This window comes from Podarcis cretensis (genome assembly GCF_951804945.1).
Source record: "Podarcis cretensis genome assembly, chromosome: Z".
NCBI classification, from domain to species: domain Eukaryota; kingdom Metazoa; phylum Chordata; class Lepidosauria; order Squamata; family Lacertidae; genus Podarcis; species Podarcis cretensis.
Window position 1 is genome coordinate 25,826,664 of NC_137184.1, and position 16,294 is coordinate 25,842,957.

At 43.4% G+C, this 16,294-nt stretch overlaps 1 protein-coding gene across 3 annotated transcripts in view; it reads left to right on the forward strand.

Moving 5' to 3' along the window:
* Positions 1 to 16,294, forward strand: part of COL4A6 (collagen type IV alpha 6 chain) — a 173,505-nt gene that overhangs the window by 93,552 nt on the left and 63,659 nt on the right. For all 3 annotated transcript variants that reach the window (XM_079961593.1, XM_079961592.1, XM_079961594.1), the window contains exons 5-6: positions 8,569 to 8,703; positions 11,075 to 11,119. In XM_079961593.1, coding sequence (XP_079817719.1) covers positions 8,569 to 8,703; positions 11,075 to 11,119 — 180 coding nt within the window. The remainder of the gene's footprint in view (positions 1 to 8,568; positions 8,704 to 11,074; positions 11,120 to 16,294) is intronic.

Below are 16,294 nucleotides of genomic sequence, written 5' to 3' on the forward strand. Positions count from 1 at the left end.
AGGTAGGGCTAGGAGAGATACCTGCCTGAAGTCATTTGAGGCCACTGTCAGTCTGTGGCAACGGCATCTGACTTGGTATAGGTCAGCTTGCAATGTCCCTAAGGAATGTAATTTTGAATATATGCTTCTATTTTTATTTGTGCTCTAAAGCAAATTAATAAAATAGAATTCTCCCACACCCACCTCAGTGCTGTGTATGCGCATGCAGCCTTTCTCAACCTGTGGGTCCCCAGAGGTTGTTGAATTACAGCTCCCATCACCATTAGCTAGCAAGGCCAGAGCTCAGGGATGATGGGAGTTGTAGTCCAACAACCTCTGGGGACCCACAGGTTGAGAACCACTGCGAAGTTTATGCTTGCCCAATGAGACACCCTTTTGCTTTCCTCTCCTCCCCCATGCAGCCCCTCACAAATCCACCAGATCTGCTTCAGAGGGCTGGGGGAACCCTCTGGAGCAGATTGGGTGGGTTTGTAAGGTACTGCAGGGGCATGGGGCAGCCAGCAAAAAGAAATCCACTCATGCAGCACTGGGTATTACTTGTCTGCCTATCTACACACACATGCTATATAATTGTGTGTACATAGGTAATGTATATTACACTGTACATTGCTGAGTAATGACATTGATAGAGGGGTCATTGCGCTCATGTCCTGCTTGGTGGGCTTCCTGTAAGCACCCATTTAGCCACCATGGAAAATGGGATTCTAGCTACTGCCTGCATTTTTGCTGATGGGTGTTGTGTCCATATCACAATAATTTACAAATCTTCTGGAAGACTCTTTTTCCTGTGGGCCAGATGTCACAGCTAAGACTCAGTAGGACTACTTGTGAGTGAATTAACATGTTTGCATCTTTATGGCAAAACAGACTTGAGATATCAATTAAATATACATTTTCCCAAAAATAAATAAATAAATCAATGTACATTTAACCTGGGAGAAAGCCTTATTGAGCACAGTGAGAGTTCTACTTCTGAGTAATGGGTAGGATTGCAATGTTAACTACTACACTATTACAGCAGCTGGAAACACTTTGAACTTTGTGGGGAAAGCTCTGCGAATGTCTGTACTGAAACTTATTTAGTGCAGTTATCTCAAAGATTATATTTTAATTGTTTTTTCCACAGTAAAAAAAAAACCCAGGGGGTCACTGGAATGTATAGTAACTTCTGGTTTTGAGCTAGGCAAACACTACTGTAAACAACAGCAAAAATGAAACAAAACCCTAAAGCCCTGGGAGGTTCGTTAATTACACACAAGCCATTTTGACATGAAAAAGGAACCAAATATGACAGTGCTTCACTTTTGTTCCAGGTTGTGTTCCCAAGATGCATATTAAAATCAGATGGTGGTGTTGTTTTTTTAAAAAAGTTCTTCACTTGAACTATATAAGATATACACAGAATCATTTGGTAGCACAAATACAGTGGTACCTCAGGTTACATACGCTTCAGGTTACAGACTCCACTAACCCAGAAATAGTGCTTCAGGTTAAGAACTTTGCTTCAGGATGAGAACAGGAATCGTGCTCTGGTGGCATGGCGGCAGCAGGAGGCCCCATTAGCTAAAGTGGTGCTTCAGGTTAAGAACAGTTTCAGGTTAAGAACGGACCTCCGGAACGAATTAAGTACTTAACCCGAGGTACCACTGTATAAGATTAGTATAGGCAGTGACATTCAGCACAAAACCCATAAATGGGTATATAAATTAATGAGTCAGACCATTTGTCCATGTAGCCCAATTTTGTCTACTGAGTAGACTCTACCCTGACTACCAGTGGCTCGCCAGGATTTTAGACAGGGGTCTTTCACATCCCTACCTTGAGATGCAGGGGACTGAAACCTGTACACAACCTGTACACAAACAAAGCTCTCTCTCCCTCTCTCCCTCTCTCCCTCTCTCTCTCTCTCTCTCTCTGATATGATATGATACTTGAGTCTACCCATCACAACACATTTCTGCTGTTAGCTCACGCCTTGAGGATGCTTGTAAGTCGCTGGGTGACTTGCGGCAGCCCTGAACAGATGCCGGTTTGTCAACAGCCTTGTTAACTGCCCACAGAGGTGCTTAGAACTACAGCAAGTTGTCTCTCTAGTTGATTTGGGGGTCACCCCTGGTTCTAGTGCAGGTCAAGTAACCCCCACCTCCCTCGTTCTCTTAGATTTAGGCAGGTCGCTAGGGCAGCTCAGAAGGGCCCTTGCACAGTGTGCATGTGTGCAACGGTAGAGGCCTGGCTGTAAAGCTTGCTGCTGGTACATGGGAGACAGATTGAAGAAAAGGAAATATGAATTGGCCCCATCCCGTATTTTGACCAATCGCAGCTAGCAGCGGTTAGGAGTTAGGTGGAGTCAGCTTCTGTTTTGACTTGAAATGTTCATTTTGGGCTTCTCTGAATTACGTAAAGGCAAGAAACAGGCGGGGGGAGCCAACCTGCAATGGTGCCCACCTGAGAGGTGTCAGAACTGTGCTCTAGTGCGCTGCAGCCGAAAGAAGGACTGGCCCAAGCTATAAGATTCCATCAGGCTGTGAGGCAGATGGGACTTCCACCACCGAAGAGGGCCTCTCCACCAGCTTTGCTAGAAGGCCAGCGCTTTTGACTGCTCTTATAAAAAAGAAAATGTCCATTGTTTCTGTTCACTACAGGATCCCTGAAACATTAGTGCCTCGGGTTGCTTTTCTCCTTCTTCTTCCCTGTCTCTTTTCCTTTTGTGTGGTGTGTCTTAGGTCGTAAGTCTGACGGCAGGCTCTGTCTTGTCACTGATATTTGTAAGCTGCTTTGGGAGCCATTTTTTAGCTGAAGAACTGGATGAAAACCATTAACAAAAATTATTCATTTACAATAAATTTAATATAATGTAATAATTAATATAATAATAGAGTTTGTTTTTGCTTGGGACAGTAAAATAGTTGTGATAGCGAATCCCATGGTTTGACTGTGTGCTGGGAAGCACTTTCTTTTGCTAGTCCTACATCCCTCACCATTGAGCTTCATTGGACAACCCTCAAGTATTGTGAGTGAAGGGGGCAGGGGGGCTCTTCCCCATCCACATTCTCCACCTCATACACTTGTGGCTGTTATTTGTCCCCAAATAACAATACTGTAAGCATTTTTACTACTTTGCATCAGTGCTCTGCTCTTTCTCAGCCTAACCTACCTTGCAGTGTTGATTTGAGAATAAACTCAGATAATCCCCCCATGGTTGCCATTTGAGCTTCTTAGAAGAGCCAAATGTAAATGTGGTAAACAGAAGAGCCCTCAATGGAAGCTACTCGTTACTTAGAATTATAGCCTTAGCTGTACAGTGGTACCTTGGTTCTCAAATTTAATCCATTCTGGGAGACCATTCGACTTCCAAAATGGTTCAGAAACCAAGACGGAGCTTCCATTTGGCTGCAGGAACTTCCTGCACTCAAGTGGAAGCCACGTCGGACATTCAGCTTCCGAAAAATGTTTGCAAACTGGAACACTCACTTCCGGGTTTGCGGTGTTTGGGAGACAATTTGTTTGGGAGCCAAGCCATTCGAAAACCAAGGTACCACTGTACTAGATTCAGACCAAGTCTCCCATCTACACCATACGTTTAAAAGCAGTGCCATACCACTTTAAACAGCCATGGCTTCCCCCAAAGTTGTAAAACGTAGTTATGAAGCTCCTGTTGCCCTCACAGGGTAAGATTTTCCAGACCTCCCTGGGAAGAAGCATTGATTGGAATTGTAGTTTTGAGAGGAATAGAGGTTGTCGAACACCCATCAGTAACCTTGACAAACTACAGTTCCCAGGATGCCTTGGGGGGGGGGAGCCATGACTCCTCAAAGTGGTATGATACTGCTTTAAATGTATAGTGCAGATGGGGCCTCAGTTAAGGAAGCAAATTTTGCCATGTGCTTAGCTGACATTTTAGGGGTTCCTCATATAATAAATGTAAACAATGTGCAAATGAAAAATGCAGAAGGGCTGGCTACTTAGGTTTTGTTGTCCATGGTTTAACCAGTTTCTTTCTATTCTACTGTGGAAAGTGTTGTTGCCAGCCATCTTCAAAAGGATTTAAATGAAATTCATAAGAATTAGATTATCATGGTTTAATCACATTACGAGGGAGATTAGCAACATTTCGCTGGGTCTTTGTGCTGCTGGAGCCACCCCAGGATACTGGGACAAATCTTCAAGCAGTATTAAGATCTCTCTTGTAGTGTGCAAAGTAAAACAGAGGTTCCAGTCATTTTTTCAATTTTTAATTTTTTATTGATTTTTCATTTTAAAATAAACAAAACAGACACATACAAACATATATATTTTCATATCCTCCTTTTCATAAACCTTCTTTCATGGACTTCCCCATACCTCACCCTTTCTGCTTCCTTATTTTACAGTTTTTCAGCAACCCCTTGGTCCAATTATATTTATAACTTATTTTTTCTCAGTTTCATCTTAATTCATCAAACAATTTCAGCTGCAATTCTGCATCTTCCTTCCCCTTAACATTTTAGCACTCATCAATTTTACAACAGTTCTTAAGATAAACTTTAAATTTCTTCCAATCTTCCTCCACCGTCTCTTTCTCTTGGTCACGGATTCTGCCGGTCATTTCTGCCAATCCCATAAAGTCGATCACTTTCGTCTGCCATTCTTCCAGTGTGGGTAATTCTTGCGTCTTCCAATACTTTGCTAGGAGTATCCTTGCTGCTGTGGTAGCGTACATAAAAAAAGTCCTGTCCTTTCTTGGCACCAGTTGGCCAACCATGCCCAAGAGAAATGCCTCTGGTTTCTTATGAAAAGTGCATTTAAGTACCTTCTTAATTTCATTATAAATCATTTCCCAGAAGGCTTTAATCTTTGGGCAGGTCCACCAAAGGTGAAAAAAAGTACCTTCAATTTCCTTACATTTCCAGCATTTATTGTTGGGCAAATGATAGATCTTTGCAAGCTTCAGTCATTTTTTCTCTTTCTTGGGATTAGAACACAGGACCTACACTTAATCCCTCCATTGTAGAACTCTTGAAACTAACGGTAATCAGATTTGTATACGACCTTCACAATCATTCCTCAGTGTTGCATTATTATATAAGAACGTAAGAAAGCCTCTTTAGGATGAGATCAAAGACCCATCTAGCCTAACATCCTTCAGGGTGATCTGAGTCCCAATCAGCAGTACAAAATGAAAGCAATATCATACCACTTTAAAAAGTCATGGCTTACCCCAAAGCATCCTGAGAACTGCATTTTGCTAAGGGTGCTGAGAGTTTGTTAGCATGCCCTTCAGAGAGTTACAATTCCCTGGGAAAGGGGGTTGACGGTTACATTACTCTCAGAAATGCATCCTTTGGTGACTCCCACTCCTGCTCTGAATCAGAGGCCTCAGAGGGAAGTGTGATGGTAAGGGAAGAGGGTTTGGCAAGGTCTGAGGGGAGGGGCTGGGTGAAAGAGGGGTGGCAAGCAGAGAGTTCGGCTTCTACTAACTACACATTTTCACAGCTTGCCCCCACTGCCCTCCCTCTTTAGTACATCTCTTTCTCTTTCTTTCTCTCTCTCTCCTTCTCTGTCTCTATATGGTTATTTTCATTAATAATACATAAAGAAGCAAAAACAAGTCATATCAGAAACATCATCATCAACAACAAAAATAATTTTGAGCTTACTTGTATCTATTGTTGCAAAAAACAGAGGGAGTGTTAAGGCTCGTCCACACTTCCACTAGTCAGCAGTAAACAGCAGGCAATTCAGCAGTAAACAGCAGTAAACCGGGGGCGGGGGGGGCAGGGCAAATGAAAAACATCATATACCCATGCCTAGAAAGCACTGAACAAGCGGAAGTGTTGATGAGCCCTGAGAGAAAGGGTTTTGCAGAAATTTATAGGCAATAAATTTATTAAGGTGCAAGCTTTTTCTTTGGCCCTTCATCATACGTGTTAAGTGTGCAAGTGTGCATGAATTAGCTTGTGTCACCAGTAAGGTTGTCTTGCTAATTGGTCACTGTAACTATTTTGCTTTCATGTAAGCATCACCATCAAAGCTTTTCTGTGTGTGTGCATTTCATTATCCTGTAAACCCTGGTCTCTCATCCATGCATGTATACTGCATATGCTTGCCAGTCCAGAATTACACATGATGCATCTGATGAAGTGGACTATGGTGCACAAAAGCTTATGACATAATGAATTCATTAATCTTTAAAGTGCTACAAAAGTCTTGGTTGGTTTATTAACAAGAGCAGAGGGCTCTTCTGCTTATACACAACCAAAGTTATCAAACTTACTCAAAATAAAGGAAAATAAGCATTTCACTCTATTACTCTAATCCAGTTTAAAACATTTCCAGTCTCCTTAGAAATTATTAACACTCTGCGCTCCTTATCATAACCACATAACTCCTGTGAGTTTATGAAGTACAGCTGGACCCCACACTTCAATATACCATTCTCTTAGCCTTGGAATTTCCAGGATTTAGTATGCACACTCCTGGCAGAATGTCCTTTGAGTGATGTGTTGCAAAGGGGCAAGATCCTCTGCTGTGATCCACAGAAGACAAGGCACATCAGTCTTCTAGCTGGGCAGCATACATTTCATGCTGAAAAATCAGAGGTAACTTGTGTTTAGGTATGTGTTTCAGATCCAGATGTATCGGTTGCAGTCCAGTTGCTTGGTAATTGAAAGCTGCAACTGATAAAAGCTGCAGAAGTTAGAACAGCAGAATCATAGAATTGTTGAGTTAGAAAGGATCCCAAGGGTCATCTATTCCAACCCTGTGCAATGTAGGAGTCTCAACTTGATCATGTAACAACTCCCATCATCATCCCTGTCCATTGACAAGGACTAGGCCCAATATTACAGCCACTACACCACAATGACTTTTTGTGTTATTGGGCCTGAGAGCCATCTCTCTGTTCTGCCTTGTTCTGAAATGATCTTCTAGGGTGTGGGACAGGACCTTTTTGATTGTGGCACCTACACTTTGGAATAGCCTACCTAAGGTACCGTATTTTTTGCTCTATAAGACGCACCAGACCATAAGACGCACCTAGTTTTTGGAGGAGGAAAACAAGGGAAAAAAAATATTCTGAATCTCAGAAGCCAGAACAGCAAGAGGGATCGCTGCGCAGTGAAAGCAGCAATCCCTCTTGCTGTTCTGGCTTCTGGTATAGCTGCGCAACCTGCATTCGCTTCATAAGACGCACACACATTTCCCCTTACTTTTTAGGAGGGAAAAAGTGAGTCTTATAGAGCAAAAAATACGGTAACTTTCCTTGTTAGCTCTTCAGCATTTTAGCAAACAGATGAAACCCTTTTTGTTGTAATAAGTGGTTTTTATATAATCTGCATTTCTTTTAGTAGGGCGACTTCCTGCTCTTTGGGATTTAATGTGTAGGGTTTTGTCTCTGAACTGTTCTCTGGCTTTATTTAAAATTGTATTTTTTGCATTTAAATTGCTCCAACACTTGAAGTTTATAGCAGAAATGCAATTCAGGGATTAGCTTTTTAGTAACAACAACAACAACAACAGCAACATGATAATTCTTTTTTTAAATTTTGTGATGCAGTTTAAAACACCACACATAACATGAACTAACTTTGGCACCATCTGGCCTTTCCATAATTCCCCCCCCCCCCCCTGTTAAGACAACTCGTGTGGCCTACCATTTCCACAAACCAAAGTAGCAAGGCCTTTCATGTCTACTTTGGAAACAACTTTGAGTACATCCTGCATTATTCATATAGCTGTTGTTTCTTCCCCAGCTGTTAAAGGGCTTTGAGCACTGGTCAAGCTTACCACAATTTTCACATACACAAATACACATACATACTTGCAAACAATAGCAAGTGAGTTACACAAATGTGACCTCTTGTGAAATGGAATGTTAGTCATTTTTTTTTAAAAAAAGGTTTGTTTCGGCTAGTTACTTTTGCTGGGGGGGGGGAGGGGAGAAGAAGCCCAGGGGCCCAAATCTGGAATGTGCTCCTGATATGGATCGGGGGCCTACACCAACTTCCTAATAAAAATCCACCCCAATATTATTATTTTTTTACCCCAGAGGTGCTGTTTTCAGTAAACAGCATCTTTGTGACCAAAGAAAAGTCAAGCAAGATTTTTCTGGCAGGAATCCTTTGGGTGCAGATGAACAAGCAGGTTGCAATGGTGTAAAAGCGTAATTGGTCCCCCTGACAGCTTGTGGGCCGTGAGGAGATGCCCATTCATGCTGACACTTGATGCTGCCCCATAACTATCTTTGTTTAACTTATACCCATTAAATCTTATCCTTCCCTCAAGAGCAGCATCAGAGACCATGCCTTTGTCCTTTTCTGCATGTCATCCCTTCAGATAGCTGAAGAGTGCTTCATGTCGACACTTGCACCCCATCATCTCTTCTCAAGGCTAAACAGATCCACTTCTCTTAACCATATCCCTTATCATCTCTCTTTCCCTTCTCTGGTACCCAGAACCGAACATTGTGCTCCAGATGAGTTGTACTCCTCCTTCAGTTGTTTCCTGTTGGATGCTTTTGGGGGGTGCTTTTTGGCAAGGCAGGTGCTTGTTTGCAAACTCTTAAGATGGATTTCCTCCCCTTCCTCCTAGGGTCAACCAGGACCAATTGGGAACCAAGGACGGATGGGTGTTCCAGGGTTTACTGGGCCAGAAGGCTTGAGGGGGCCAAAGGGAGAGAGAGGGAGCACAGGTGCCCCAGGTACAGCTGGACTGAAGGGAGATAAGGTAAGTTTATCCATTCCTCTGAGCTTTCTGAATCCTTAAAGACAGCCCTGTTTTTACTTATTTACTGCTGGAATAATGGCAAAGTGCTGTCTTGTTCACGCCCTGTAGAAGTATGGTGTACACATAGAGCAGTATCAAAATCACTGAAGATCACAATTACCTAGCACATAATACAAATTTGGCTATTTCATATGGCTTCATTATGAATTGGGCACCATAATCCCAAAAAAGTTCTTTTTGGCTTAGATTAAAACTTGAGCCATGAACACCTGTTCCTGTCATCACCACCATTTAGTGCTTTATATCCTGCAGTGGTTTAGTGTCAGGGACCCTGGCAAATGTAATTACTAAAGATCCAGGTGTCCTGGGGAAATCACAGTTCCCAGAGTCCACAGCACTTGGGACAATGTCACTGCAGCATATTGAAAACCAGTGAGAGGGAGATTTTGCAGAAAGGCCTCCAGGAGGCAAGACAACTTTTCTACTGCTGCTTCTAGAAGGAGCATGTGGTGAAAGGGTACTGAAGCTCATGGGTTTTAGGAGGTAGTCATTGTCTTTGGAACTCCCAGTGATGTTATGGGAGTGTTCCAGGTCCAAATTTTGAAACTGGCCTCCGAAAATGTTTATTAGACCTGTGCAGGTTTGTATATATGTGGTGGAGCCAGCTAATTCTAGTTTTGTCTCCATCCTCCTTACTGCTGAATTTGACAAAGGCAGAAAAGGAGGACACTGACAGGCAGTGCTACTCCATAGGCTGGTTGTAAGTTAGCTGGATGAGGGCAGAGTGTAGTTGGTGGGGCAATGGTCCATTTGCCCTGAATACTAGCCTCCACTGTTTAAAAAAAGAAGAAGAGCAGAAGATAATTCAGAGATCATTCTGCAAAATGACTCCCCACCCCCTCGGGAGGTGATGGAAAAGAAAGTTCTCAGGGGGGTAGACCTCTTCCGAGAAATTTTGGCTCAGTTCTAGCCAAGTAACTATTCCCCAGCCTCCCATTTGCTTATGGAAATACTTTTACAATATGGCCAAGAGAGCAATTTGGCAAACAGCTCTGTGGAGTAGTATCATTTAATCAGAAAGAATGGAGGGCAAGGCACAGAAGCCAAGAAGAGACAAAGCTCACAAACTGGTGCTTGAAGGAGAATTTAATTGGCCGCTCACTGTGTTTGGACAAAGTGTGCTGGTTCTAATCCTTTGTATACCAAAACTCTGAAATGGCACCTTTTGATTCAAGAGAATCTACCCGAAGAAAGACATTTTGTTGAAATGTGTTAGGCAGATTATTTGTACCAATAAATTCTCCTTCAGCCATCAGTCTGAAGTTTCTATTTTTGAATTCCTTCTTTCACTACAGTCGGGCTAGGGAACCTTTTGCAGTATATCGGCTTCATAAGGAACCTCTCAGGAAGCACATCACAATGGGTCTTGCCCGGCCAGATCAAGGTGGCTGGGGACCCTGGTGCGGTTTCCCAAATAGAGTCCCCCCACACACACACAAAAAAAGGGATGCACCAGAAAATACTTTTTGAGATGTCTTAAATTGACTGTAAGGGACGTGGGTCACGCTGTGGGTTAAACCACAGAGCCTAGGACTTACCGATCAGAAGGTTGGCGGTTCAAATCCCCGCGACAGGGTGAGCTCCCAATTGCTCGGTCCCTGCTCCTGCCAACCTAGCAGTTCAAAAGCACGTCAAAGTGCAAGTAGATCAATAGGTACCGCTCTGGCGGGAAGGTAAGCGGCGTTTCCGTGCGCTGCTCTGGTTCGCCAGAAGCGGCTTAGTCATGCTGGCCACATGACCCAGAAGCTGTACGCCGGCTTCCTCGGCCAATAAAGCGAGATGAGCTCCGCAACCCCAGAGTCGGCCATGATTGGACCTAATGGTCAGGGGTCCTTTTACCTTTACCTTAAATTGACTGTAATCATTAAGCTTTCATTTACTACAAAAAATATTCAGAGCATTTCATGTCTCTTGGCCAAACACAAACAATTTAGGTGGTCTTAGTAAACAACAACACCATTGAAAATACTCAGAGCATATGCAGTTTTGTATTTTAAACTCACGATTCATCGTTTTCACTCACTTCTTAACTTAAGAAAGAATATTGACAAGCTGGAATGTGTTCAAAGGAGGGTAACCAAGATGATCAGGGTTCTTTCTAGTTTAAAAGAGTTTTGCTTTTTGTTTTTTGCAAAAGGAGGTAGGTCCTAAAATATACATTTCAGGTGTTTAAGAAAAGGGTAAATAGACAAATAGATCAGTTGATCACCTGTAACTAGGCCATCTTTATTCTAAACTACCATAAATTGCTAACAGAGTTCAGATCTATGGATCAGATGAAACATCAACTGCCTCTTTTCAATCCTTTCAGGGCCCAATGGGAGTCCCCGGATTTCCAGGATTATCCGGAGTTCCTGTAAGTCTCTCTGTGTTTTAAAAAATTAAGTATAAAGTTTTGAAATAATGCTGCTGTTTGTATTGTTTTACTTTTCCCATGCCCCCAGAAAATGCATAGTCATTTATCTGAGCTAAAAAGCAGGCTGCATCTCATCATATTTCCCGTAAACTGTGTATAGGCAAGTCACTGTTGTATAATTCAGGTAAGTAATATAATAAGCACACAGGATTAATAAATGCAATCATTACTGTTAAACATCAATAAACCATAAGCCGAACGAATCTGCCTCCCAGTTCCACCTTTCTTATATTTCACATGGAGAAACTGGCTAGTACCAATTTACTTTTTTTTGTTAATGCCGTGAACACGGACAGTTCCAATGCTTGAAAAAATGTGGTACGGTTTCCAGTGCAGTCCCATTCCAATCTGTGTGAGGACTGGATGTGATTGCTACAGAACACTTATGGGTTCCTTTAAGGGAACTGGAAAGCCTTTGCACAGTGGGAGTCCTTGCAGGAGGGAAAGGGCCACCAAAGGTCGTGTAGGAAATGTTGACCGCCAGGTAAGTTTCTGTCTTTCCGTGTTGATGCAGCTGGGCCGATGAAATCTCTTGGCAGCAGCCGCTGCAGCCGCCTGTGTTTATGAACTGTTAACCACAGATGTACGGGAGAAGCAGCCCTCTAAAAATCCCCCACCCTGCAGCATGTGTTTAGTTTTTCCCATGGAACAAGGTTCAGTAGTTTGGAAAGCGAGATGCAAGGTTTATACCATTTCAGCTGAATATACAAGGCTTGCTAAATGGAAACAACACAATGAAATAGTGCATGGAATGGCTTCTATCAGTTATGTTTAAAAGTGTTTGGGGGCAAGGGAGGAACCTCAGACTATTTTAAAGGCAAGATCTGGAACTCACCAGAGGGCCCCCCCTCCAGCTCTCATAATATACAGAGCTGCTTATTAAATTGGGCTAGCGTTCATCCTTGAGTGAATCTATTCCCCCCCCCCCTTTTTCAATGTTTATTCAGTTCCTCTGGAAAAGTTTAGAAGGCAGGCCATTCCCAGGCACTGTGTTAGAAAAAGGTGTCACTGTGTCATCCGTAACACCCTCTATTGTAATCTCTTTAATCTGAATTGATAGAGCAGGAACATTTGGTATAGTGGCTTGTATCCAATGTAGCACTGAGGACACCACACTTGCTTTTGCCCTATGGCTTTGATGTTAGTCTTAAACTTTTATACTTGTAAGTTTTTTATATGTATAATTGTAAGTCACATTATGTAGTAAGCATACATTTAACAACAGCAGCAAGAGGGAAGAGACGATGCCATTTCAGGGAGGGAATCCACTTTTGAACACAACAGTGCTTTCAATTTTGTTTATCATTTCTCAACTGCATTAGTCTGTGATTTTTCTTCACCTGAAATCTGGCATTGTGTAGTCTATTCTACCATCTCATTCTGCTGCTCTGCAGCTATTTAGTGCCCAAATGAGCAGACTTAATGCAAAGCATGAATTGACCTATAGTAATGACAGGTACAATTTGAGCTCATCATCTCTGTAAGCTCCATCTCAAATCAAGAAAGCTACTCCAGGATGTTTATAATATTGTAGAAGCTGGAGATAATGTAGCCCACAAATAGTCTGTAGTATTCTAGTTATCTACTTGTGGGTAGGAACTGCTGGCCTTTATTTGCAAAGACATACAATTATCATACAGGGACGCAGGTGGCGCTGTGGGTTAAAGCCTCAGCGCCTAGGGCTTGCCGATCGAAATGTCGGCGGTTCGAATCCCTGCGGCGGGGTGCGCTCCCGCTGCTCAGTCCCAGCGCCTGCCAACCTAGCAGTTCGAAAGCACCTTCGGGTGCAAGTAGATAAATAGGGACCGCTTACCAGCGGGAAGGTAAACGGCGTTTCCGTGTGCGGCTCTGGCTCTGGCTCTGGCTCTGGCCAGAGCAGCGATGTCACGCTGGCCACGTGACCCGGAAGTGTCTCCGGACAGCGCTGGCCCCTGGCCTCTTAAGTGAGATGGGCGCACAACCCCAGAGTCTGTCAAGACTGGCCCGTACGGGCAGGGGTACCTTTACCTTTACATTTTTATAATTATCATTTCCACTGAATGAGCTTGTCCCTAGAGATATCTGCAGCCTTCTGGCTGTAAATCTAAATACATAAAGATATGTATAAAGAATTGCACGTGTTTGCTTTGAATAGTCACAGTTCAATGTTTATATTTTATTACTGTATGGTGTGTTGACACAAGATACTTTACTCCTAAACCGCATACGAGAGATTACAATAGCAGACTCTCCTGCTTTTAAAGGGAATAGCTTTTAAACAGAGAAGAAGCTGGGCAAGGGATGTACCAAGAACTGCAAATCAGGAGTTTCCACCAGTGTGGGCTAATTTCCCCAATAATCCTTTAGCGGGACCTTTGCCAACTCCTAATTTCATTTCATTTTATTGTTGTTGCTGCCAGCACAGTTTATACATTAAATGCATTAGCCAGACAATATCTTCTGGAGAGTGTGAAACAAAGAAAATATCTTTTAAAACCACACAGCTACTTGGGGGGCATTTCACACACAGCCCTGCCATACATCTCTGTGATGATTGAGATTGGGGGAAAGCTCCTCCCAGTTTGAAAAGCAGCCCACCCACAAATCAGCACTGTATAGTTGGAACTGGCTTATTTGTATACAAGGTTGTATCTCAAATAGCACCATGTTAAAGTCACCTAGTAGTGTGCTTGTTCTGCCAGTGGAACCTTGTTCTGCAAGATCTAAGCAGGTTGCCAGTAACTTTGTACTGTTTTATTTATTTATGTCATAAAATTTATATGCTGCTTAGGGACGCGGGTGACGCTGTGGGTTAAACCACAGAGCCTAGGACTTGCCGATCAGATGGTCGGTGGTTCGAATCCCTGTGACGGGGTGAGCTCCCGTTGCTCGGTCCCTGCTCCTGCCAACCTAGCAGTTTTCAAGCACGTCAAAGTGCAAGTAGATAAATAGGTACCACTCTGGCGGGAAGGTAAACGGCGTCTCCATGCGCAGCTCTGGTTCGCCAGAAGCGGCTTGGTCATGCTGGCCACATGACCCGGAAGCTGTACACCGGCTCCCTTGGCCAATAAAGCGAGATGAGCGCCGCAACCCCAGAGTCAGCCACGACTGGACCTAATGGTCAGGGGTCCCTTTACCTTTTTATATGCTGCTTGATTGTCCGGGGGCGGGGAGGGGGTGGTCGTCTGAAAGTGGTTTACAAAGAAACAATGAAATTATCAATAAAAACAGTGGAAATCAGCTTAAATAGTTCAAACAGTTTAGAACGTTCAAAGATAAACTAGAAACAGGTTAGAACTTGTCAACGTTTGACATATCCAGGGATACTTACCTGAACAGAAATGTTTTTCGCAGGTTCTGAAAAGAGTTCAGTGAAGGTGCCTGGCTGGTGTCAGTAAGCAGGGAGTTCCACAGTGAAATATCTATTTCTTGCAGAAGCATTGGAATCTTTTGTTGTGCAATGTTAGAACTCACCTTCACACTGACAGATAACATTGGCTATATCCTCTATTAGATCCCCTCCTCTGACAGTGGGCTCCCTTGGGTTTACCTGGCAGTAGTAGGCAGCAGCAGCACTCTAGGTACATTTGTGGGAGTTGGAGTCCGACAACATCTTTAGGACCACAGGCTCCCCACCACTGCTTTGCAAAATCAGCCTATCTCTGATGTGACCAACATTGTGCCCACTAGTGGTTCTTGGACTCCCATCAGCCCTGGCCAGCCCCAGGGCTGATGGGAGTTGTAGTCCAAAAACATCTAGAGGGTTGGCTACCTCTGGGATGTGGTATACTTTATTTATCAGTGATGTCTGTCAGACAATGCAAAAACCTTGAATAAGCTCTGCCTCTCAGTTCTTGAGAGTTTTATATGGTGGTTTTGGTTCATACAATACTGAGAGAGCAACCCAGATTAAGTAGGACCCTTCAGAATTACGTGCCCTTTACAGTGAGGATCCAGAGGTGCTCATTTTCTTAAAGCTGCAGCTGCTGCCATCTAGTGTCACAATTCTCTTCAGAGCAATAATAGCCCTTAGGAAAGAGCACAGAGATAAACCCATCAGTCCTTCTTTTCCATGTTCGAATGTTGTCTTAGGGTGTCCCCAGACTGGCAGAATTTTGCAGGAGGGATTAAAGGAGCATGCAGAGATATTTAGGTGCATGCAATTAAAAGTGGATTAAAATGCTCTGTCAACCAAGTGCAACAAATCCACTTTTAAAAAGGAGTGGAGTACAGCAGACTTGCAACTTGCACACATTTAACTTGCACGACCACAGCTTTACATGCTTGGTGATAGGCCAGCAGACACAGAACAAATTAAACACACACGGAGTGGAAAGAGCTTTTCAAGCTCTTCACCTTGCTTACCAAGCTCTGGGAAGGTCCCGTAAGGGCTTTAGAGGCCTCTGCAAAATCTCCTGGGGCCATCTGAGATCTGCCAAAGGTTTCCAGAGCCCGAGCAAGACCTTCCCAGAGCCCAGTAAGTCAGGAAGAGAGCTTAAAAAGCTCTTTCCACACTGGGCTTTCCTGCCACAGAAAGAGCTTTTATGTTCCTCACCTTGCATGAGGCATGCCTACTTTGAAAAGTTATGGATGGTCACATGAGGGAAGCTCCGGGGTTGTTTTGACTGTACATGATTTTGGCTTTACATGCTTACCCTTCCCAATCTAATCTCAAGTGAAGCTTAATAATTTCACAAAATGTACATTTTCTATAAAAAACAAAACAGGTGATTGGATATCCTCACATATTCTATCTTGCGCCTTAAAGCGGGCACCTGAGGAGGAGACTTTTCAGTTTTCAGTGGCACTGGAACTGTGAGTCAAATGCAACCTGCCTCTGAATGTGGAGGCTTCATATCATATTTGGAAACTTAAGCTAGTGCAGAATTCAGCGGCCATGTTGCTCACTGGGGAAAGATGGTTTGAGCATATTACACCAGTCCTGGTCTAACTGCACTGGCTGCTGATTAGTTTCCAGGACCAATTCAAAGTGCTGGTTTTGACCTATAAAGCCTTAAGTGGCTCAGGACCACAATACCTCAAGAACCGCCTCTCCCCATATAAACTGACCCAGACTCTGCATTCATCATCTGAGGCCCTTCTTCATGTGCCTCCTCCTTGTGAGGTTGGGAGGGT